At 39.3% G+C, this 24,646-nt stretch overlaps 1 protein-coding gene across 1 annotated transcript; it reads right to left on the bottom strand.

The window, feature by feature from the left end:
* Positions 1-1,086: 1,086 nt before the first annotated feature.
* Positions 1,087-24,643, bottom strand: ZRSR2 (zinc finger CCCH-type, RNA binding motif and serine/arginine rich 2). The gene is made up of 11 exons (XM_061408080.1): positions 24,541-24,643; positions 24,069-24,148; positions 20,531-20,621; positions 15,266-15,374; positions 14,827-14,913; positions 12,007-12,045; positions 11,296-11,414; positions 6,057-6,270; positions 5,097-5,152; positions 4,079-4,188; positions 1,087-2,061 (listed from the first exon to the last, which is right to left on the bottom strand). The coding sequence occupies exons 1-11, from the start codon at positions 24,579-24,581 to the stop codon at positions 1,601-1,603; spliced, it is 1,407 nt and encodes a 468-aa protein (XP_061264064.1). The 5' UTR covers positions 24,582-24,643; the 3' UTR covers positions 1,087-1,600.
* Positions 24,644-24,646: the final 3 nt, after the last annotated feature.

Here is a 24,646-nt window from a genome sequence, read left to right on the forward strand (position 1 = left end):
AATGCAGGTAATCTCTTCACTGAAAACAGGCCTATGGCAATGTAGAGCTGGCAATGTAGAGTTGCAATTTTTGAATCATAAATAGTAATCAAATTATAAGTTTATAAAAATACAAGTTCAAAGGAATACACAAAAGACTGATGGATATTTAACAGAGTAATGACCCAGTCAGAGGTTTAAAAACTACTTCCTTCCATCCCTCTCACGCTACCCATTAACACTTGAGGGAAAAGTCAATTACCTTGAAAACAAGCTGATGTTCATCTTGTTCTTTCCTTCTTGATCTATTAAAATGAATGTTCAGCTTTGAATGCCACATTTTATTATTATCTCATCTGTATTTAGGAAAGGATTGAAAATTTTTGAATTTAGTGAGAACTGTTCAGTATTAGTGAATCCTGTAGATACTTACAGAAATTTTTCAATAATTTTTTAGGCATTTATATTTTGGAACAAATCAATTTTTCTTTTTTTCTTGGCTGTGCTGCACAATTTGTGTGATTTTAGTTTCTCAACCAGGGAATCGAACCCTTGGCTGTGAGAGCTAGGGGTCCTAACCACTGGACCACCAGGGAATTCCCTAATGTTTTTTTCAACAAGTTTCTCTGAGCACTTTTTTTTTTTAATCAATTGCTTTAGCATCTGGCATATTCAGCAATGAACTCTGTAACACAATACAAAATAGATGAATGCCCTAATGGAAAACTATGGGGGAGGAGGGTGGGGAAACAACTAACTCTTTAGTACTTTAAGAAAGTGAATTTTAAAGTAAAGAACTGTTCAGCTATTAACATGTAAAAAATCCAACAATAAGGGCCAAACAACCAAACTGAATGCCCATTAAATACAGAAAGTGTTTGTCTTAGCTTACATGTACAGAGATAAGTAAACCAGAAAATTTTCCAAACTGGCAAAGTAAACTGGAAAAGTAATTTGGCATAGGAACAGCAAAATTTATTGCCGACAGCGTAAAATTTTTTGTAGTCTTTATGGACGGCAATTTGGAAATACTTTCTCTTGATATAATTTATACTAAGGCAATGATCAGAAATGGGTGAAAGTATTTAAGAAAATCCACCACAGGACTGTTTATAGCATGGGATTCTTTAATAGTGCAAAACTTAAAATAACTTAAAAATCCAACAATAGGGACATGACTTAATAAACATAGATCCACACTATGCAGTGAGTAAAACAGACTAGGGCTTGATGAAACAGGACAATGTTTGGTGTGAAAAAAACATTTCAACTACAGCCATGATCTTTGTGTAAAAAAAATGTGTACACACTCATATACTCAGAAAAAAAGACTTAAAGTAATGCTGCAGTGTTAACTGGTTATCTTCAGGGTCAGGATTATAAGTAATTTTGGCACTGTATACATTTTATGTTTTCTAGGTTCTCTATACTAAACACACTGTGATTATCAGAGAATAAAAATATTTTAAAACAGGGTTCCAGTCTACATACAGTTTTGCCAGACTTGGTAAGCCACATGAGCTGAGAGCCCTCCATCCAAGTATGTAGCCGCCATAATAAATAAGGTGTACAATCACTGAAAAACACAGTAAGTTTATTTGGATTTGGGGCTCTGAAGAGTTCAGTCTCTGCTCCCTGACCTCCTCCCGCCATGGCTCCTGGACCTGGAGGAGCTCTGGCTGCGGCTCCTGCGGCTGTGGCTCCGGCTGCCCCGACCACGGATGCGGTCCCTTTTTCTTCCTCTGCTTCGGGAACTGTGCCTTCCCCGGCTTCTGGACCTGTGTTTGTGAGGTTTCTTGGCCCCGTGACGACTACTCCTCTTCCGGTCGGCCTCCCCGTTCCTCTTGTAGGAGTGGGCCAGCCCAGGGCTCCTCCTCCTCCTCCTCCTCCTCCTGCTGTAGTAGTCGTCGTGGGGGCCCAGCCTCACCCTCCTCTCTGAGCTCTTCCCAAAGGAGGAGCCAGTCCGATCTGGAGATAGGTAGATGTCTCGATTCGCTTCCCAAAACTCATTGTTGGGATTTCTGAACACGTGAAGGAAGTTGCAGTGCTTCCCTCTGGGACACTGCTGTATTTCAAATAAACCTGCAATGGCACAGTGAGGAAACAGCGTTTACTGCTGGCACTACATCCTTTTCACAAGGTACATTTCTGATGTTCGCTTGTAATAGGACTAGTTTCTCCTTACATACTTTGATCTCACAGTTTGGGTTCCCTGAATTTCAGAAATATTAAATGCTCTAACAAAAGGCACTGTGAAAAGTAATAGATCAGAACTTTTACTTAACCAGAATGTCCCATTCCCCTACTGGGTTATGGTGTAGAGTGCAACCCAACCAATGGCAACCATATTATTTATTATTTTTTCTATTGTTTTACCATCCTGCTGACAGACAATGTAGATCCCTAACTAACACTGAAGAACCAGCCCTGGTCGGCAGTCCTGGTGGCAGCATGCTTTGAGGGCATGGTGGTGGGAGGACAGAACCACTGGCTAAAATAAAGAGCATGTTGTAAGTAGAGGATCCTGTATTCTCTTACATCTCAAGAAGATGATAAACACTGGCCTAATGCTTTAAGGTGCTTTTAATACAGAAGATTTTTGTCAATCTACTTGCACAGTTTAGAGATCCCTTGAAGATTTTAAAACTTTTTTGAAAAAGCAGTAAATTATCTAAATATGTAAAAGAGTTAAACATGAAATACCTGTACACCACACACTATATACAGAAAGTCAAAATGGGTCAGAGTCCTAAACGTAAGCTATTGGAAGAAAACATACAAGTAAATCTTCATGGCATGGGCTGACATGGATTCTTAGATATGATACCACAGCACAAGCAAAAAAAAAAAAAAAATAGATGAATTGGGAGTCATCAAAATTAAAAACTTTTGTGCTTCAAAGGACACCATCAAAGTGAAAAGACAATCTATATAATGGGAGAAACTATTTGCAAATCATATCTCCAATAAGGGACCTGTCTGTAGAATATATCAAAGAACTCTTACAACTCAATAATAAAAAGACAAAAGAAAAATGGGCAAAGTATCTGAACAGACATCTCTCCAAAGATGATATATAATCATATTTGATTTGTGTGGCCAATAATCCAATAATAAAGACACAAAAAATGCTCAGTAGTTACTAGTCACACTCAGAAGCACCTCACTGAAATCACACTGGATTCCTGGGAACTGACACAAGTAACTGCCTTCATGGAGAAAACAGAGCCATCTCTTTCAGTCCCAAAGTCTTCAAGGCATAATGGTTCTTCTGGCCTGCCAAAGCAAGGAATTAATGCCTCCCCCAGCCCCGCCCGCACCCCCCGCCCCCCGCTTCACATGACTTTTAAGTGACAGCATCCATTAAGACCAGGTTTGCCAAAGATTCAGACTTTATAAATTACAGATTTTGAAATAGGAGGTTTTAAGCAAGCGAGTATAAAGCGAAGTGAAGCAAAGGGTAAGGGAAGTGGCCCCCGAAGGCACTGGCAGCTCCTCTCATAGCTTCCGGGGCACTTCAACAATAAATGGTTTGGCTAAGCCTATTTGATAGAAATCACAACAGAATGACCCCTTCAAAATTGCCAGCTACTCAAAGACTGACTCATTTCCTGATTCGGCAGCCACTATCTGATGAGTCAGTCTGACTGAATGTGCCCTGACCAGGTTCCAAATCTATAATCAATCTCTAAGGCACAAAAGCTTGTATTTCAATAAGGCAGGAAGTGTTACAGGTAATGTTTTAGGTGGCAAAGATGACAAGGTTCATTAGGGATAAAGATGGGGAGAAAAAACAGCTCAAGTGAGGAGCCAATGAACAGACACAACTTCTCAGGCTTCCTGCAGAGCCTAGGACTTTGAGCACTGACTTTGTCACCTATACACCATGCCCCTAGTCACTGCATCCATAAAGTGACCCACAAGGTCGGTTACAGGTCTAAAATGTGATGTACTTTATATAGTGATCTCTGTTCATCTACCAGGTGAGGCAAAAGCTAATCTCCACTCCTTTAAAAGGTTGCTTTCCCCTCTGCCCCCAAGAATATCACTTTATATGACAGTGAAACAGTTGGGGGAAAAAAAATCATGTTGTATTTACCACAAATTGCCATTTTCCATCGGGTCACTGGGCAGAATTCACACTGAAGCTGTCGTCCTGCGTACCACCGTCCATTAAACAGAGAAAGGGCTGCTTGGCATTCTTCTTCCCTTTAAACCACAAAGGATGTAACTTTATTAGAGTAACTTTCTAATATGTAGATTAATCCTATTGTTAACTAACTCTTGTATTTGTTTACCAGAGGGCCACCAAGCTCACTGCTTCTGTGCTACCTAGGGAGTCCTCATTACAGCATTCAAGCTCCTGAAGCTCACAATTTATTCAGAAACTTTTTTTTTTTTTAAACTAACCTCTCAGAGATTCTGATGCATGGAAACCAGCTTGAGTCAAAGCTTCTTAAACCAAAAGACTGGACCATAAAAAATGCAGAAGTGTTTTCCACTGTCAGCGCCTGTTCTTTCTCAGCTCAGATCACTGTCCTTCCTATTACAATGGTTAATTTACCCCATTAGCCATGGCGCTGCGCAGGCATACAGCATGACGAGCAGAAATGACACACTAACTGCTCTCTTAGCAGGCAAAATGCACACTGAAATTATTTGGGGCTTTAATTTCTCGCTCTTTCGATTTATACTTTTCTGTTCTCTATTCTGGTTATCCCTTTTCAGTTTGTGTTTTAATTATTAAAATTATATAAGTAAAAAATTCACTATATTGTAAAAGATTAAGAACTCTAAGTATACACAGAGTGAAATACAAATATATAATTGTCTAATCTTTTCTATATTTCTGGATCAGCTCCTAATATTTTACACTTTTAAAAATACCATGCAGGGACTTCTCTGTTCAAGTGGTTTAAAGAGTCTGAGCTTCCAATGCATGCGGCATGAGCTCGATCCCTGGTTAGGGAACTAAGATCTTGCATGCCCCCCAGTGTGGCCAAAAAAAAAAAAACCATGCATATAAAATCTATAAAAAAAAAAATTCCACATGTCAATGTAAGTCACAACACTGTACTGTGACAAAATGTGAAGATGTTTATGTTCAGAATACTTACGATTGATATTGAACATACACATTGCCCCTCAGATGAGGTTCTAAGTTGCAGCTGACCTAAGGAGCAATGAAGAACTGATTTACAAAAAAAAAAAAAAAAAAGACAAAAACCTAAGGAAAAGAAGCCCTCAGTCATCATACGTACTTCTGTCCAGGCCAACATTACCATAAGGTGTTATCAATCAAAAATTTCAAAATTAAGATACTACCCCATGCTCACATCTATTTAAGGCATACTTCAGCACATGGCAGTGTTGCAGGCAATTACCTGATCCTTTTTTTGTTCAAAGATATGAAATGTTTCACACATGCATAAAAATAGACTATTAAAAAAAAGAAAAAAAAATACAGAGACTAGTAATCAGCCCCTATATACATCACCCAGATTTAATACTAACATTTTCCATTTTTGACTGAGCATGTTTAAATACATAAAACATGAAAGACCCAGTTGAGGCCCTTCCATCCTGTTCTCCCTCCTTCATCATATAGATCAGCACTCTCCTGAGGCTGGGCAAATCCTTTGCATTCCAAATACACACAGACACGGGCACCCCTATCTACATAGACCCAATACCCACAGCACACATATACATGTGCAAGCATGCTAAGTCGCTTCGGTCTGTCCGACCCTGTGCAACCCTATGGACTGTAGGCCGCCAGGCTCCCCTGTCCATGGGATTCCAGGCAAGAATACTGGTGTGGGTTGCCATGTCCTCCTCCAAGGGATCTTCTTGACCCAGGGATTGAACCCACATCTCTTATGTCTCCTGCACTGAGAGGCAGGTTCTTTACCATTAGCACCACTTGGGAAACCCATACATATAGACAGACAGGCACATACACATATATGTGTACCATAAAATATATATATACATATTTATGCGTGGACATGACATACAGGCAGAGCCTGCACCCTCGCTTTCCCAGTCCCTCCTTCACGTGTACTGCTCGTGCCCACCTTAAACTGGATCACTTTTCCCACGTTCTTGAACTCAGGGAGCACGTCGTCATAAAAGTCCAAGAACTGCTGGTAGGTTTCCTCTTCGCTGTACTCCAGGCTTGCATCAGGGTCGTAGTCGTCCCTTCTGCACTGCTCCATCCCAAACGTTGTAAACATGCTTTTAATAAGAAGGGTGGGACTCGATGTCGGGAAATTGTGTTTACGTGAACACCTGCATATGAAGGAAAAACTTCAGCAGTCCAATGGTGAGAAATTATAGATAAGATACCTGCATTCAACTGTGAGATAAAGACTTGAGCAACTTAGCTGTTTTGACTGAACTGTAAGATGACAAATCTCATTCAGACTTTAAACATCAACACTTAACAAAAGCTGTTCTACAGCTGACCTATATATTGGATCTCATTAAAATGTACAGTTGGGAATTATTTCCAAGTTCAGGAGTCATTTTAGCTGCCTTTTACTGAAATTTAGAAAGCCTTACAGACATGGAAGCACATGGAAAGAGGAGCTGTGTGGGCATGACAGACAGTGATGACAGGCACAGAGACACCATGCGTGGGACTCAGGACGTGAGAACAGTGCAATCCTGATTTCATACAGTCACCAACAAACCCAACACTTAGAGAACAGAGTATTCTGAGAGTTTTAGCTAAATGGAATGCACTTCATAGTTTTCATGGCATTTTTATATTCTTTCCTCTGATCCTTACAACCTGTTATGACAGCCAGGGCTAGTATTTTCTCCACTTTGAAAGAAGGAAAGTGAGGCCTAGAAAAGCACACAAGTTACATGGCTGGGGAGAGAAGATCCCAGAGATCTGAGCTAATTGACAGTCCACTGCTTATGTGTTATGCTGCTGCTGCTGCTAAGTTGCTTCAGTCGTGTCCGACTCTATGCGACCCCATGGACTGCAGCCCACCAGGCTTCTCCATCCATGGGATTCTCCAGGCAAGAACACTGGAGTGGGTTGCCATTTCCTTCTCCAGTGCATGAAAGTGGAAAGTGAAAGTGAAGTCGCTCAGTCGTGTCCGACCCTCAGCAACCCCATGGACTGCAGCCTGCCAGGCTCCTCCATCCATGGGATTTTCCAGGCAACAGTACTGGAGTGGGATGCCATTGCCTTCTCCCCTTATGTGTTATATGATGTGCTAAATGTTAAAGAATTTCTCTTTTATGAAGGAGGTTGACCATTGTGAAGAACAATTTTCTTTTCACAGTTTAAATTAGACTGGGTTGTAACTGAGTAATTTTTTACAAAAAAATCTTTCATGTGAGTTTACTTTCTTATTTACTTCTTTCTCCTCAAATAAAATGAAGAGGGGAAAAAATACAGTTTAAGATTCAAAATCATCAAATTTTCCTGATTAAATTTCTAGTTTAAAAATTACAACAAAATTTTTAGGAAAAAAGTCCTAAGAACTCTTGAAGAAAAAAAAGTTGAAGAACAAAGCAAGTGTTAGGAAAAAAAAAAAAAAACAATGGCCCTGAAATGAATGTTTAACTCATGTTTACTTTCCACTGTCTGTAACATAATCTGTATACCTGGTTGAGACAATGCACATAGAATGCCTTGCACATAACATGCCCAACTCAGAAATGTGCCATCAGTGCTCATTAATGTGAAATTTTCTAGTTTTCAAAGGACTCTCCTAGATTATTCAGCCAAAGACCTAGTTATGAGATCCATCTTCCCAAGGACAAGTGCCCACAGAAAAAAGAACAAGGAATCAACCTGGTTGGCAGTGTTAGCAGAACCAGAATTTTACAAGTATGAAGCACATACAGAATTAAATGAGAAACCAATTTAACAAGGTTAAAATCCTCATGGGATTCTTATATCTGAATGAACTGGGCTCTAGTACCCAGGATGTCAAATGAACGTTTGTGAGTTTTGGAACAGTGCCAAAGTCCCCATCTAGGGGAAAATCCCACTTGGCCTGGAGACAGTCCACATAGTCTGAGTGTATTTAAGGCCACCCTACAGCTTATGCTGAAAATTCAGCTAAGACAAGGGACACTTGGGAAGGCAGTCTAAAGCTGTGGTACCCAAACCCATGTGATTCTTAGAATCACCTGGGAAGAGCTGAGATTTCTTAGGTCCTGCCCTAGACCAATCTGTTCAGACCTCAAAGAGTGGGGAACCCATGTTTTCAAAGTAACTCTACACGTGGTCCTTAAGGTCAGTCATGTCTAGGGACTCCTGGTTTAGGCCATGCTATTTACCCATTAATAATAATTATTATTATTATTTACCCATTACTCAGATCCTTGAATCAAGTAAGACTACCACAAATCAGGTAGTTGGACATTACCTTAACTAGAAGGTCAGCCAATAAATGGCATGGGTCTCCAAATGCCCCCTCAGGTAGAACTGACTATGCCTCTTTTTCTCTTCTCAGGGGAGAATCCAGGCACTCACTACCTTTGTTCTTTATAAAATAAAGTTACACACTAAAGTTAGGCTCTGATTATTTACTGAAGGTCTTTGTGAGAAATATTCTCATGAAAATTACATATGCAACTGTTAATAAAATATCCATGAAAGTTACTGTCCACTTTCCTACTCAGTATCTTTATACAGTATTCTATGGGAAAACATTTAGACTCTGATGCCTAGAAAATCTGTCTTTCCAGAGATCCCACTCATTTCCTTTTTGGTAAAAACTACAAAGCTCATTGTTGCGTGGGATGAATACAACTCCAAAGTCAAATGTACTGTACATTCACAGTAATGCACCTCTCCTTTCCTTGCTTTCTATTTATTTTAATAAACTGTGTAGTAGACTATGAGCCTTCTTTAAATCACTTCTGAAAACAAGTGAGGTATACTCACTGGTCAACGAATTTTACTTTTCATCAGTGATTATGTTCTTTAAGGACCAAAAAAAAAAAACCCTGAGCTCCCCTCCAAGCTGTGACTCTAAGAAAAATCAACTCCAGAAAGGTTCTAGAATTTAATTCTATACTAATTACAAAAACAAAGCGACCAAAGAGATGCTTAGGTTATGTGAATGTGTGACAGAACTCAACAGAGAAGGACAGTTGTATGATCTTGAGCAAGACACTGGAGCTCTCTGTGAAAGGGGAGCAGCATCTTTGTTTGAAGGGTCGGTACTGGATTTAGTAACTGCTAGTTTCACAGAATCTTATTTCACAACTCATCACCTGAGTGATGAAAATATCCAAATCAATCTCATACTTTTTTTGATAGTTGTGATGGTGAAATGTCACATGCCTATGAAAATATTAAGAAATCTTCACAAACTAATCTGACTACTGTCAATATTTCCTTGAAATGGCTCTCAGGGCTGAGTTTTGAGCGCCTGACAGTCCATTCCCCTTTTCACAATTAAGTCCTGTCAACCAATTTCCTGAAACCATTTAGGACATCTTCCCTTCTCTCACCTATGCCCAACAGAAGAAGAATCCAGAATCCAATGACTGCAAGCCTTCACATGTAAGGAAATGTTTGAGATATATCATAAATGAGGAATTCTGCAACTTGGAAACTTTACATACAATTTGATTCAACAACCACCCCCACCCCACTCCCGCTGCCAATGCAAATGTGAACTCATATTGAGTCTCAGTTGTCTTTCAAAGGTAATTCGCTGTACATTTTTTTCTTTGGTGGGGATGTTTTACATCAATCATTACTGCTTTGATGAAATTAAACATACATTTGGGAAACATTTCTAAGGGTACGAAGGGGGATAAAGTCTTTCTCTCTTCCTTTTCCTAAGAAGCCCAGTTCCTCAAGAGGAGGCTTTCACTACTGACCGGATTCTGTGAATACTTTCACAGATATTCTGGGCATATAGCATCCCAACTATAAAACATAAAAGGAGTCACAAATCCTATATCAGTGACTCTCAATCCTGGGGCACATTAAAAATACCTGAACACATTTCAAAAATTAGGGTGCCCAAGTCTCAAAAACTCTGATTTACTTAATTTGAGATAAGACGTAATTTTTTTCAAGCTTTTTAGATGATTCTAGTCGGAATCCAGGGTTGAGAACCACTGTTCTTAAAAAATGTAAAATGATGTGATGGGTTAAATTTTAAAAGAGAAAGCTAGAGAAGGTTCATATTTTCAAAGAAGGAAATAAAACTTACAGCATGTATAGTTTTATGAATAAAATAAGCACGAGAGACAACATACAGTTTCTCATTAAATACATACGAATTTGCCAATTCATATCCCTTTTTATGATGAATAGGACACTAAGATATAATTAGATCTTTTCTTGTGCAGAATGAAAATAATTAGATTTTGCCTCAGATGGATTTATTCACCATTATGAATTATTTATCCACTTTAAGTTGTTCATTCATAAACAAGCCAAATTATAAAAATCACCATTGCCTGCCATACAGTTGATATTTAAATATTTGCTAAATGAATCAAAACATCAACACTTAGTTTTCTAGGTGAATGTCCTGTTTTAAAATCATTGATCCAAAAGAGGCAGGGAACCAGAGGGTCTCAGAGAATAATGGCAACAGTAACAAAAAGAAATTATCAGCAAACACTCAGCGCTTGCCATGGGCCTGCCACATTTGACCTGTAGACCTGCCTTCCCTGAATTCACTCATTTCAGCCTCACAACTGCCTTGGGGTTGGGGGGGTACTACTTTTAATATCCATTTTACAGATGAGGAATCTAAGGCACTAAGGGCTTAAGTAACTTTCTCACTGCTATAGCCACTAAAGCCAGATGCTGAACCCTGCGTCTGTTCCTCAATCAGAGCAGACTGAGAATGTGCACTAGAATTTTTCTCTGCTCACTCAGATCCTGTCTTTCATAGACATCCCTTTGGGCATGCCAGTTTTTAAAGCCTCCTTCATGCACAGTGTTTGCCATTCAAAAAATAAAGCCAGGCTGCTCCAGTCTTTTGAAATAGATTTCCTCATCCCAGTTCACCCATGTGGACCAATTCAAGCGCAGGAAGAAAACAAAAGTGAAAGGTCCTCAGACAGCTGTGGGAGGAATGAAAAGGAAGCCCTGCCAGAGAACTGGACCAACCCACCCAGGGCGGGCGGGGAGGCGGGTGTCAGGGAGCAGGGGACACCCAGCTTGGGGAACTAGAGCAGCAGCAAGAACATAGCAGAGGCCTGACTGAACGTGAACATTTCAAACTCCAGCCCGTGCCGCTCCCCAAATGGGAACTTGGAAACCTTGATGTTTTGAGTCACTTAACTCTGACACAATAAAACAAAATTGGTTACCGATCTCCAAATCTGCACGCTCCCGTTTTACTGTAGAATGGACAATTAGCTCGATCTTTCTCCATTACTCTTAATTCCATGGGTGGTTCTGGGTTTTGCCATGTGGCACCATTTTCCAACTGTTGAAAATAACCGTAACTTTATTTGATGTAAAAATCCACAAAGAATTAAATGTTTAAAAGGTATTCAAATATTTCAGTCAAAAATAAAAACAGATTCCTGTAAAAATATACACATTTAAGTTGTGCCACACAATCGAGACTCTACAAACAACTGTCATGAGATAGGGGCTATGTCTCTCCTGGCTCCTGGGCACTGTCCAGCATCAGGCACTGCCTCGGCCACCAGGAGCACTCACCAAGGTTTCCCTTCTGTCCACTGATTCCGAAAAGAGTCAAAGGACTTGTTAGGGAACTATCCCTTGATTTACTCTGAATCAAGTTAAAACATCCATCTGGGTGTAAAAATGTGTGAGGCTGATTATACATTCTTTAAGGACTATAAACAAGTCCAGTCCACAGGGGTGATTTTTGCTTTTGTTCATCAATTCACTTTTGTTGTTGCTGTTGTACAAATCACAGAGCCTCAGATGTGAATCCCACATTCAGACGGGATCTACGTAACTTACCACAAAATTAACATTACTGGAAGTAGTGTTTTTAAAGAAATGTTCATTGGCCTCAAATTGTTAATGAAAGGTTTTGAAAATACCTCATTTTCAGCCTGCTCCAGCATCTTCTGCACAGCTTCCTACAAATGGTGCAAACATAGGACTAATGAAAACCTCGAAGTCGGTAAGTCATATCTGGTTTATCTGGTTAAGAATCTCATGTATAACAATTTTAAAAAACCCATCACACAAAAGGCTTCAGGTTGTAATTTGCTTTCTATAGCATGATCTTCTGAAAAGCTTTCAAAGACATACAGCTGAGAATCTTCATTCAACTAGGACATTAAACAGCTAACATTTCAAAACATAGTCTTCTAATAGTTTCAGTAAGAGTAATATTTAGCAGATTTGAACATACATTCCACATTCTAGTTTTTAAGGTGAGGTACTAGTGAATATCATAAAAGACAATGGTAGCTGAAACATCACACACACTTAGCAGATGCTACATTATGATATGAACAGTAGGAACTGGGATTGATGAAAAATCTCAAACTTTCTGATAAGGCAGTATCACAGTTCTGCACTATGCCAGTAAAATTTTACCTCCTTGGCATTTAAATAAGCTTTAAATTATGTTTGACAGACTTTTCCCTAGCTCCTTAAAGTAATACATAGAAGACTCATATGTCTAGCTGCTTACTTGATTAACTACCTGGCCATGTAAGGGTCCTTAGTAACTCAATGTGCTCAAAATGGAACTTTTCCCTACCCCTCACCCATCTAAATGCCTCATCTCAAACAGAGCTGCCATGTGCCTACATGCTCAAATTAAAAACATATGGCTTGAATTCTCTTCTCCTCCTTTCCCCTTCCTGCCCATTCAGCCTACCAGCTAGAGTTCCGCTAACTGCCACGACTCATTACAAATCTGTGTACTTCTCTGTATTAAGCATCAACTGTCATCCAAACCACCATCATGTCCTGTTTGGAGCCACAGTTCTACTCTTGCCTCCTTGGTCATCACTCCCAACCGCCACCCGCTATTCTTTATACAAAAGTTAGAATGATCTGTTAAAGGTAAAGATATAAATTAAATGAAGTCAGTCCCTGCTTCAAAACCCTTTAATGGCTTCCCATGACACTTCAGGTAAAATCCAAACTCCTCCTTCCCACCCAGGAGGCCTTACACGAATGACCCTGCCTACCCTCCTGAACTTGGGCCCACCTCTGCCACTGTCCTCTTTTTGGTCTCTAGGATTTAGGCACCCTGACCTCCTTTCAGCTCCAGGCTCAGACTTCCCTGCCTCTGCCTGGAACCCTTCTCCCCAAGATCTCTACACTCAGCTGTCAGTTCACACATCGGCACCTCCTCAGAGCAGTCTTCCTTGACAGGCAATCAACTGAAAGATGTAGTTTCCTACCGCAATCAGTCTGTCATGTGACCTGCTTTCTTTCTTTATACCACATACCATTACCTTAAAGCACCTAAAATGATCTTTTTGGTTACTTCTCATTCAGTTTCCCCATCAAGAAACCGAACGCAATGAATACAGATCTTTATAGCTGCCCTATCTCCAATCCCAGAGAAGCATCTATCTAGCTCACAGCAGAAAACTCAGAATGCAGATCCCTTTATATATGCTTAGAATTGACTTCATTTTACCCACTTCTCCTTATGTCTCACCAGACTTTCTTTGAAACAAAAACTTTAGCATTTATCTGGTGCCAGAAAAGACCTCAATTGAAAAACAATCCACTGTTAAAATAGAAATTTATTACTCTCTCCCTAAAAAAAAAAAAAATATGACACACTCCAAACAATTTTCCTGCCCCCTAAAAACCTAGCATGATCTTGCCTCATCTGGAAAGCAGTACTCAAGTAAGGGTTTTTAAAATTTACACTGGAATTAACTGATGGCCTGAGACACAAGAAACAAAGGTTGCTTCTACCCCATTATGACTAGGATGTAAACAAATGCATTTTTCCCACCAGCAGGTGATTACCCAATTTTATGCTATTCAAATGTAGCAATATCACAGAAAAGATACATCCTGATGAATCAGTGAAGGAAAGATGAGCTGTGATATCTTTGAAATAAATGCACTGTTAAGGAATAGCAGCAAAATAGACCAAAGCAATCTTTAAAAACAATCCTAGAAGATACAGATATATACAAATACCTTAAGATTCTTTTTTCGTGTGAGCAACGATGTTATTTACAACTGCCTTTAGAGCACAAGTTAGAAAAGAAGTCAAAACTTAATAACAAAAAATATTTCCTAATCTCTTGATACTTGAGCTCATGATTTCTTTCAATCTATTAGTTCTTGGTGACATGTCCAAAGTGGTGAAGTCTCTTATGAATCAAACAAAGGTGGAAACTATAAAAAATAGTATTCACCCAATAGTAAATCAACCCATATACAACAAAACCTCAGAAAAACACCGTCTGCTGTGGAGTGGTACAAAGTGTAAAGCAGGGGTCAGCTTCCTGTTTTTATCAATAAAACAATAAGGTTTTATTGGAATTTGGCCACAACCCTTTATTTGCATGTTACCTATGGCTGCTTTCATGGGACACTGGGACTGTTGGATGTTTTCAACAGAGACCACAAAGCCTGAAATATTTACTCTGACCCTTTACAGAAAAAGCTGGCCAATCCCTAGTATATAGGATAAGATAGGTAGAGTTGGGGAAAAAAACCTTAATTTAAGGCATCTGCCACAGCAAACACCCAGAGAAAAGCATCATAAGAAAATGTTAGTGTATATCTAAACTAAAAACATGACTCTTCCTAAAGAAAAAACCAAGCTCAAACCCTGATATGCCTATAGCTTATTCTTCCACCCCATCATACGCCCCATCCACCCACTAAGAGGATACGCAGTGCGTTTATCCTCCTGTGACAGGAATCACCTCTCTTTCTTTCTTCTCCTGTAGCTTCTGCTGCTCCTCTTCTCTCTCTTTTCTCTGCTGTTCTTCCCATTCTTCCTTTAATTTTCTCTTTACAGAGGGAAAAAAATAAAAAGAAGAAAGGTAATTTTTTTTCAGACTCTTGTTTTTAAAACATTTGCCAAATGCGGCAAATAAATGAAAAATGTTAACACTGGTAAAATGAGTAACATACCTCCCCCTTTTTTATTTGGCTGCACCAGGTCTCAGTTGCAGCACGTAGGATCTAGTTCCCTGACCAAGGACCAAACCCAGGCCCTCTGAATTGGGAGCACAGAGTCTTAGCCACTGGACCACCAGAGAAGCCCCAACATCTGGTTTCTAAAGTTCAAGGTATGTAACTCTTACTGAGAGTTGTTTTGGTTAACTAGTTAGTTAACTGGTTATCTGATTAATACCATACCTCTTGTTCCTCCTGCCGTTTTCTAGCTGCTTCTTCCTTTTCCTTCTTTATTCTGAATTCTTCTTGTGCCTTCTGCTCCCGCAGCAACCATTCCTCATGTAATTTTTGCCTATTGATGTAATGATGTGATCAAATAAAAGGAATGGGCGCTAATCCACAAATACATCCACACATATATGAAAGTAAAATGACATTTTGTGAATGATGAAAGTACCATGAAAGCTATTTTCTAGAAAGCAGTTAAGTGGAGGTAAGAGGACCAGGATACATGAGTAGTGATCTTGGAAAAGCACTGCATTTTAGCAACTATCCTCCTAGAGGGAAACAGTGTAAAATCATTACTTCTATATTTCCTAACTGTAACATCTTTAGACAAAACAATGACACTTTAGCTTTCTCTTTAGGTTGGCCACAGTGATGTTTCAGTTCAGTTCAGTCACTCAGTCATGTCCGACTCTTTACAACCCCATGACCGCAGCACACCAGGCCTCCCTGTCCATCACCAACTCCCGGAGTTTATCCAAACTCATGTCCATTGAGTTGGTGATACTATCCAACCATCTTATCCTCTGTCATCCCCTTCTCCTCCTACCTTCAATCTTTCCCAACATCAGGGTCTTTTCAAATGAATCAGCTCTTTGCATCAGGTGGCCAAAATATTTGGAGTTTCACCTTCAACATCAGTCCTTCCAATGAACAACCAGGACTGATTTCCTTTAGGATGGACTGGTTGGATCTCCTTGCAGTCCAAGGGACTCTCAAGAGTCTTCTCCAACACTACAGTTCAAAAGCATCAATTCTTCGGTGCTCAGCTTTCTTTATAGTCCAACTCTCACATCCATACATGACTACTGGAAAAACCATAGCCTTGACTAGATGGACCTTTCTTGACACAGTAATGTCTCTGCTTTTTAATATGCTGTCTAGGTTGGTCATAACTTTCCTTCCAAGGAGTAAGCATCTTTTAATTTCATGGCTGCAATCACCATCTGCAGTGTTTTTGGAGCCCCAAAAAATAAAGTCAGCCACTGTTTCCCAATCTATTTGCCATGAAGTGATGGGACCAGATGCCATGATCTTAGTTTTCTGAATGTTGAGCTTTAAGCCAACTTTTTCACTTTCCACTTTCATCAAGAGGCTCTTTAGTTCTTCACCTTCTGCCATAAGGGTGTTGTCATCTGCACATCTGAGGTTATTGATATTTCTCCTGGAAATCTTGATTCCAGCTTGTGCTTCCTCCAGCCCAGTGTTTCTCATGATGTACTCTGCATAGAAGTTAAATAAGCAGGGTGACAATATACAGCCTTGACGTACTCCTTTTCCTATTTGGAACCAGTCTGTTGTTCCATGTCCAGTTCTAACTGTTGCTTCCTGATCTGCATGCAGGTTTCTCAAGAGGCAGGTCAGGTGGTCTGGTATTCCCATCTCTTTCAGAATTTTCCACAGTTTATTGTGATCCACACAGTCAAAGGCTTTGGCATAGTCAATAAAGCAGAAATAAATGTTTTTCTGGAATTCTCTTGCTTTTTCGATGATCCAACAGATGTTGGCAATTTGATCTCTGGTTCCTCTGACTTTCTAAAACCAGCTTGAACATCTGGAAGTTCACGATCCACATATTGCTGAAGCCTGGCTTGGAGAATTTTGAGCATTACTTTACTAACATGTGAGATGAGTGCAATTGTGCAGTTGTTTGAGCATTCTTTGGCATTGCCTTTCTTTGGGACTGGAATGAAAACTAACCTTTTCCAGTCCTGTGGCCACTGCTGAGTTTTCCAAATTTGCTGGCATATTGAGTACAGCACTTTTAGAGCATCATCTTTTAGGATTTGAAATAGCTCAACTGGAATTCCATCACCTCCACTAGCTTTGTTCATAGGGATACTTCCTAAGGCCATTTGACTTCACATTCCCAGATGTCTGGCTCTAGGTGAGTGATCACATCATCGTGATTATCTGTGCTGTGAAGATCTTTTTTGTATTGTTCTTTTGTGTATTCTTGCCACCTTTTCTTAATATCTTCTGCTTCTGTTAGGTCTATACCATTTCTGTCCTTTATTGAGCCCATCTTTGCATGAAATGTTTCCTTGGTAGCTGTAATTTTCTTGAAGAGATCTCTAGTCTTTTCCGTTCTGTTGTTTTCCTCTATTTCTTTGCATTGATCGCTGAGGAAGGCTTTCTTATCTCTCTTTGCTATTCTGTGGAACTCTGCATTCAAATGGGTATATCTTTCCTTTTCTACTTTGCTTTTCGCTTCTCTTCTTTTCACAGCTATTTGTAAGGCTTCCTCAGATAGCCATTTTGCTTTTTTGCATTTCTTTTTCTTGGGGATGGTCTTGACCCGTGTCCTGTACAAATGTCACGAACCTTTAGGTGCCAATAAGTGAGTAACATCCAGCTTTTCATTCAGAAAGTATTACCCTTCCTATTCCATGCATTTTGAAAGTGCCAAACGCAGGATTGTAGCATGACAAAAACCTGGTATCTCCTGCTCTAAACCCTTGGACTGCTACTCTTTACAGTTCAGAGACTTGGTTTGCCTCAAGCAAAAGAGAACTATATTGTGATCAGGTCTTTAAAATAAAGCTACAGGTTTTAAGAAAAGATGACAAGGAGTTAAAAAAAAAAAATGAGTCAGTGTCTAGTTTATGCTTAGAAATGACCAGTTATAAAAGAGTGATCTTGTATTACAATGGTATCTCAGATATCCAATACTACAAGTTTCCAACTTAAAGACAGGTTATATTTCAAAACTTTATTAGCCAATTTGGTGTTTCAAACCTAGACTGTATACTGTCCCACTGAATTTGTAAAAGGAAAATGAAATATGAGAAACTGTGCTATATTACTTCAGAGACATCAGGAGTTAAATAAGGTTTTATGTCTAGTCTGGGGACCCAATCACTCGATGGGAGAAAGTATTCCATTTCCTACTACAGATTCCAGGAACCCATCTTTTAGCCATGGTAGAGACTGGCATGCTACATATGCCAGCGTTTCTGTATATGTCATGGGGTATATGTAGATGTTTCAGTGTGCAGAACTCTGATTCATGAAGTGCAGTATTTTCAAATAATTATCCTGCTTTTCAACAGTAAAGTATTATGCAACTCTTACAGGAATAAACAAATAATAATGGAGTATGAAGACACATGTATGTGGTTTAAAAGAAGCACCTAAGTCAATGGGGAAGCAAAAAAAAAAGACTTCCCTATTTCATGATATACATGTTATCTTCATCTTAACAGAAATCTCTAATAAGAACAACCAGAGTTATTATAGCATCTCCTATTTGCTCACACTATGTTAAGCACTATACACTTACCACCTCATTAATCTCATTCAATCTGCTCAATTCTATGTAGTAGGCACTATGATTATTATTATATTTTTTGGCTACGCCATGCAGCATGCAGGATCTTAGTTCCCCAACCAGGAAGTCCTAACTACTGAACCACCAGGAAAGTCCCTGTTTATGTTCCTATTTAGGGTGAGGAAATCGAAGCTTAGAGAGATTAAGCAACCTGAATAGAGCTAGTAAGTAGCAGGGCCAAGAATGGAATGCAGATCTGGCTGAATCCAACTCCATGTTTCCCGTCACTACTACCTTTTTTTTCCCCCAGCAGTTTGATGCTTCCACCTACTTATGTGCTTAGGTAGGTAATAGGAATTAATTACAAGAAAAGAAGCAACATTACCAGTGAACACACTAACTAGCTGGAGAGGGTCTATCAAGTTTTTTTTCCTTTAAAATATTATTTATTTTTTGTTGTGGCAAAGTATATATAAGCCTTACCATTTAAGTGTACAGTTGAGTAGCATTAAGCAAATTCCTATTACTGTGTACCACTTTTTAAAAAAGCCCAAAAAACAAAACACTCCCTGAAAAATACCAAAATAAAAAAAGAGCAGAATATTTTTGTCATCTTGTGCTGGGTAAGGCCTTTTAAAGTCAGACAGCAAGGCCAGATATCATGATGAAATTGACAACATGGAAATCAAATTAAGTAACTACTAGAATCTAAGTTAGGACTGATGACAAATGAAGAACATATACATCACACACATGATAGATATAGGACTAATAATAACACTGCCTACATAACAAAAAAAATGTATCCCCAAAGAGAAAGGTTTAAGCCATCTACAAATGGATATTATATAAAAAGATACTCAACCTACGAATTAAGTAGTATATATCTGAACTCTACTCAATACTCTGTAATGACATATATGGGAAAAGAATCTAAAAAAGGAGTGGATATAAGTATACATACAACTGATTCACTTTGCTATACAGAAGAAAGTAATGCAACATTGTAAATTAACTGTACTCTAATGAAAGTTTTTTTAAAATGTACATTTGAAATGATGAGAAATAACTTTTTACTATAGGAGTTTTAAGAATTGATAATGCCTATTGTGAGTGACAGTATAGAGAGATGGGCACCTTGATTCACTCTTGGCAAGGTGGCAAACTGCAACCCGGGATACTCTTTCTACCTGCATAAAAGTGCATTTTATGTGCACTTTTCCTCTCAGCATTTTTCTAAGGAAATAATAGGACAATACCAAGGATATATAATCATGGATACTCACTGCAACTTTTTTTTAATAATAGTAAAAAGCCTGAGTGTAAATAAATAACAAATAGTAAATGACAGTAAATTAATAGTACCATGGTAAGTGAATGTGATTTAACAGTAAATAATATTTTTTTCGAGAACTAAACATTCATCAGTAGAGAACTATAAATTATGAATAGGGAATAAATTATGCTAGTCATACGATGGAGACTGTGTTGCTACTGAAATGGTTGAATTAGATCTTTGTATCAACACTGAAGTAAATGTCCTATACACTTAGTGGAAAAAAGCAATCTATAGAAAAATATGTATAAATATCATCCTACAAAAGAAATATATATATATATTCATCTACAGTTTCTTTCTTACCTTAACAGTGGCTATCTTTAGGTATGTGGAGTTTATTGAAGTCTTTTCACTGTTTACACTTACTAATTATCTGAATTTTTTTTTTTTTCAAAAAACATTTACAAATTAGCAAAAAGAGTGAAAAAACTGTTTTTAAAGACAACATCTTGTTTCAGCCCATCAACTAGAGATTTAAACAGCTTATCCAGGGTATTTTACAAGATCTATTTTGTATAAGATTGTGTAAAGAAGACCTGTCCTAGTTAGTGAAGACTTAGAATATTCAAGTAAAAGAACTGGGCTTGCAGAAAGAGCTTCAATCAGTGCTGACCTCTCTCTCTCCAACAGCCTCTCTTCTTCTTCTTGTTCTTCAGTCAAAGCATCTGTCACTGCCTCCTCTTCCTCTTCCTTCTGTGAGAGTCCTGAAGGAATGTAAATGTTTTAGGACTCTATCCATGTATTACAAAGCCTTGGTCAATAATTCAGGAAAAAAATTATATACAATTTTTTATCTTTACAATTATGGTACAAACCTCTTTTTAAAACTTTCTAACAATAAAGGGCTCCAGCCGCCCAAATTGGAACAATGTGAACACTGAAAACAACAATAATGGTAGCAGATTAACACATTAAACTGACACCCCCTAAAATGGTGAGATTTGGGAGGGAATATCCATCTTTATAGAAGAATGGCAACTGAAAAATGTAGCAAGACTTAAGTAGAATAGTCCTCACTGCTGTACCCCACTGTAGGAACCAACTGTTGGGAAGAGGATATTTATTTACACTATCTCAAAATACCAGCCTACAGATGAATACTAATTACAAAGGGGGAAATATCTATTACAGTGGAGCCATCTGATTGGCAACACTTTGACCACACTTCGTATCACTAGGAGTGGAACAACTTGACATGAGAGGCCCCCAGATGTATGCAATGAGAGCTATACAGCATCAGCTATGTAGTATTTTTCCATAGAGTGTACCTGAAGCTACTCAGGAGAAGACATACTAATCTAGAATGCAGAGCATTCCAAAAAACAACTGGCTTGAGCTTTTCAAAATAATCAAACTTGAACTGGGAAAGTTTTCATATGGTCTGTATATCATATTGCTGAATTATTATTCCTTTATTTGTTTAGTATTGTGGCCTTATTCTTAAGAGATGCAGGCTTAAGTATTTAGGGGTGAGGGCTACATATATGCAACTGACATGCAAAGGGTTCAGAAAAAATTTGTACATATGTGTCTATCTATATACAGAGAAAGTAAGGCAAAATGTTAACACTTGACAAACCTAGGCAAAGGGTTCATGATGTCTACTGTAAATTTCGACTTTCTGCACACTGGAACATTTTCAAAATAAAAACATGGGAAAATAAGTCCTAATATAATAAAAATGTATATGCTCTTCTCAAAATTTAAATTTGTGGGGAGAAAAAAGGAGGAAAACTGAAGTGATCTTAAGGAACTATAACAGAAGATCTCAGGCTAAAAGGAAAAAGATACTGTCTGTCACATACATTAAGTATTTAAAAAGTGAAAAGTGTTAGTCACTCAGTTGTGTCCAACTCTTTTTGATCCCATGGACTATAGCCCGACAGGCTCCTCTGTCCCTGGAATTTTCGAACCAAGAATACTGGAGTGAGTAGCCATTCTCTTCTCCAAGGGATCTTCCCGACTCAGGGATCAAACCTGGGTCTCCCACACTGCAGGCAGATTCTTTACTGTCTGAGCCACCTGGGAAGCCCATATTAAGTATAGGTCTAACCAAAGGCTCACCTAGTCCTAGATAACTACAGTACTGAATCACTGAACGATGCAGTGGTTACAGGCACTGGCCCTCCATGCAGTTGAAAATCCATGTATAACTTTAAAGTCAGCCCTCCACATTCGCAGTTCTTCCATATCAGCAGTTCTGCATCCTTGGATTCACCCAACTGCAGACCACGTAGTACAATAGTACTTACTACTGAAGAAAATCCACATATAAGTGAATGTGCGCAGTTCAAAACCCACGCTGTTCAAGGGGCAAGTGTGTATCTAACTGTTTTATACATGTAAGTATATGTGGAGTCATTCTACAGTTTTCCAGCTTCCTTTTTTCCTTCATGTCACCTTAATTTCTGATAATGCAGCTTATTTCAGGTTATTTCAAGTAGAATTGGGTGCTAAAGAAGCTACCTGTAATAGAGAGGTTGATAATCCAGAAATTTCTACCAATCACTTGCCAATTCACTCTAGAGCAATTCTTACAGAATATTTCTGTATTGTAGTCTTCTGGGTAATGTTTGGCCATCCAAGTGTGCTACAACCCACAGCAGTGTTTAGTTGACCACAGTATTCATGAAGCACCACCAAGTAAAAAATTGTGAGCTGGAGTAGGCCAAAGCAGCAGCAGTCATCCAGAGGCAAGTGCTTCATTGTGGCTCAGCCATTAACCATATATAATCATGAGCAGACCAGTGAGCTGCATCCTTCAACTGACTAAACTGCCAAAGGACACATCCACTTGCCTACTCATAGAGGCTCACTCCAAATGCACTTTAAAAAGTTAAAAGGGAATAAAAAATATCAATGCAATACATTGGAATTGAAGTATGTAAAGAAAAAGAGAAAGACTTAAAAAGTTGGGGCATGTTCCAAGAAAACAGGTTAGCATAGTAAGGAAACCAAGAACTTTAAAGGGGGTAGAGAATTACTAAGGGCATCAATAATACCAATCTACCCTGTTTCTCCTTTTATCCCTGATGTTTTATCCTGTCTCAAGTGGGACCAGTTTTGAATTAAAAAAGAGATAGTAATACAGGCTGCAGGGCAATGCACTGTTCCTTTCATTCTAAATATCCCAAGTATTGCTACTCAAACAGTTTCTGGGCAACTCTAATGATAAACAAAACCTCTATGGCTATTTTTCTTAAGGCCCCAAAATCCTGGTTTCTTGAGGCCATGGTCTGTGGACTTCAAGAATTGTCCAGGATAATTTACTAGGCATATTCTGGTTAATGTACATGACAAACCGTTGTAACTCAGCACTCTTGTGTGATTTCAGTGCTTCCATGTGCATTTATTACTACGATATAACTTTACAACTAAGGTCATTAAACAGGTAGGTTTAATAAATAAACATTAGATTCTGCCATGTGAGGGCCAAATGACACCACCGCCAGTACAGATGAAGGTTCACACAGTATTTTAATAGGAAGAAAAAGTGATAAATAACCACATGGCAATAGTAGTAGTAGCATTCCAAACTCCACTCAGTACCATATTAATGTCCTGTGCATATGTTTCCCATCATCCCTAACATTACATAAATGTAGATATAGGGATGGCGGTCGAGTGGTTAAGACTCCGCATTTCCACTGCAGGGGACATGGGGTCCATCCCTGGTGCGGAAACTAACACCCCACATGCCACGCAGTGCGGCCAAACCAAAAACCAAGTAAGTTTCATAATTAATTTCATCTGTATGTATTTAAATAAGATCAACAAGGGGTCTCTCACGTTAGTGTAGTTTGAGAAAAACTTGCAAAATGTCTAAACCCCTCAAATCCTGCTGGTTTTACAAAGAAAAATATTCGCCGAATACTTACTATGTGCAAAGGCTGTGCTAGCTGCTGTAATTCATGATGCCTGCACCTGTAATATTAGATACTTTATAAATACTTCCACGTAATCAGTGGGTGATGATTCACCATGACTTCTTCCCCCTCTTGAGTAAGTACTTTTACCATTGTTTCTGATATGGGTCTAACAACTTTTTGAGGGGTCGTGGCCACAAGCAACTATATATTAGATAACAGTACTTGGACGGGAGTAGCGGGGGCAATTTGATACACAGAAAACAAGATAAGTAAGTCCATTACCAGAGTCTCTCAGTCGAGCGAGTTCCTGTCGCCGTTTCTTTCGTTTCTCCTTCTTCAGGGCGGCCCTGTACTTTTTGTGGCTGGAAAAACACAAGACACACACTCCAGCGTCAGCGGCCGCAACTGCAGCGCTGCCTGAGCTCCCTTCTCCTCCGCGCCCAGTGACAGGAACTCCAACAGTGAAATCTTGCTTCCCGTGTTTTAATTACAGAACATGCCTTTACCACCTCCTCGCCATCCCATGCGCACACGGCAGGTCTTCTCCATGCCCCTCTGCTCCCCTTTTCGCCTCCCTGAGCCCACAGATGCCCAATTGGTAATTCAGGCGTGCCCAGGGAAAGGATAGAGCTGCTGCGGTGGCTCGTCTGCTTGGCCCAGCTCCCCTTTACTTCATGCTTGCACATCTTCCATGCCCAGCCTCGGTCTGCTTCGTCCCCTTTTCTCTCAGCTCATCTCTCCTAACCCAGCTCACCTCAGCTTCTCCGAAAACAGCATATTCTCGGGCGCCGCCATCTTGCCAGCGCCGCCACGCCCACAGGAGCCGGCCGGAAAAGGCGGGCTTGAGGACGTGCGCAGAC

This window comes from Bos javanicus, chromosome X, assembly GCF_032452875.1.
Source record: "Bos javanicus breed banteng chromosome X, ARS-OSU_banteng_1.0, whole genome shotgun sequence".
Lineage (NCBI taxonomy): Eukaryota > Metazoa > Chordata > Mammalia > Artiodactyla > Bovidae > Bos > Bos javanicus.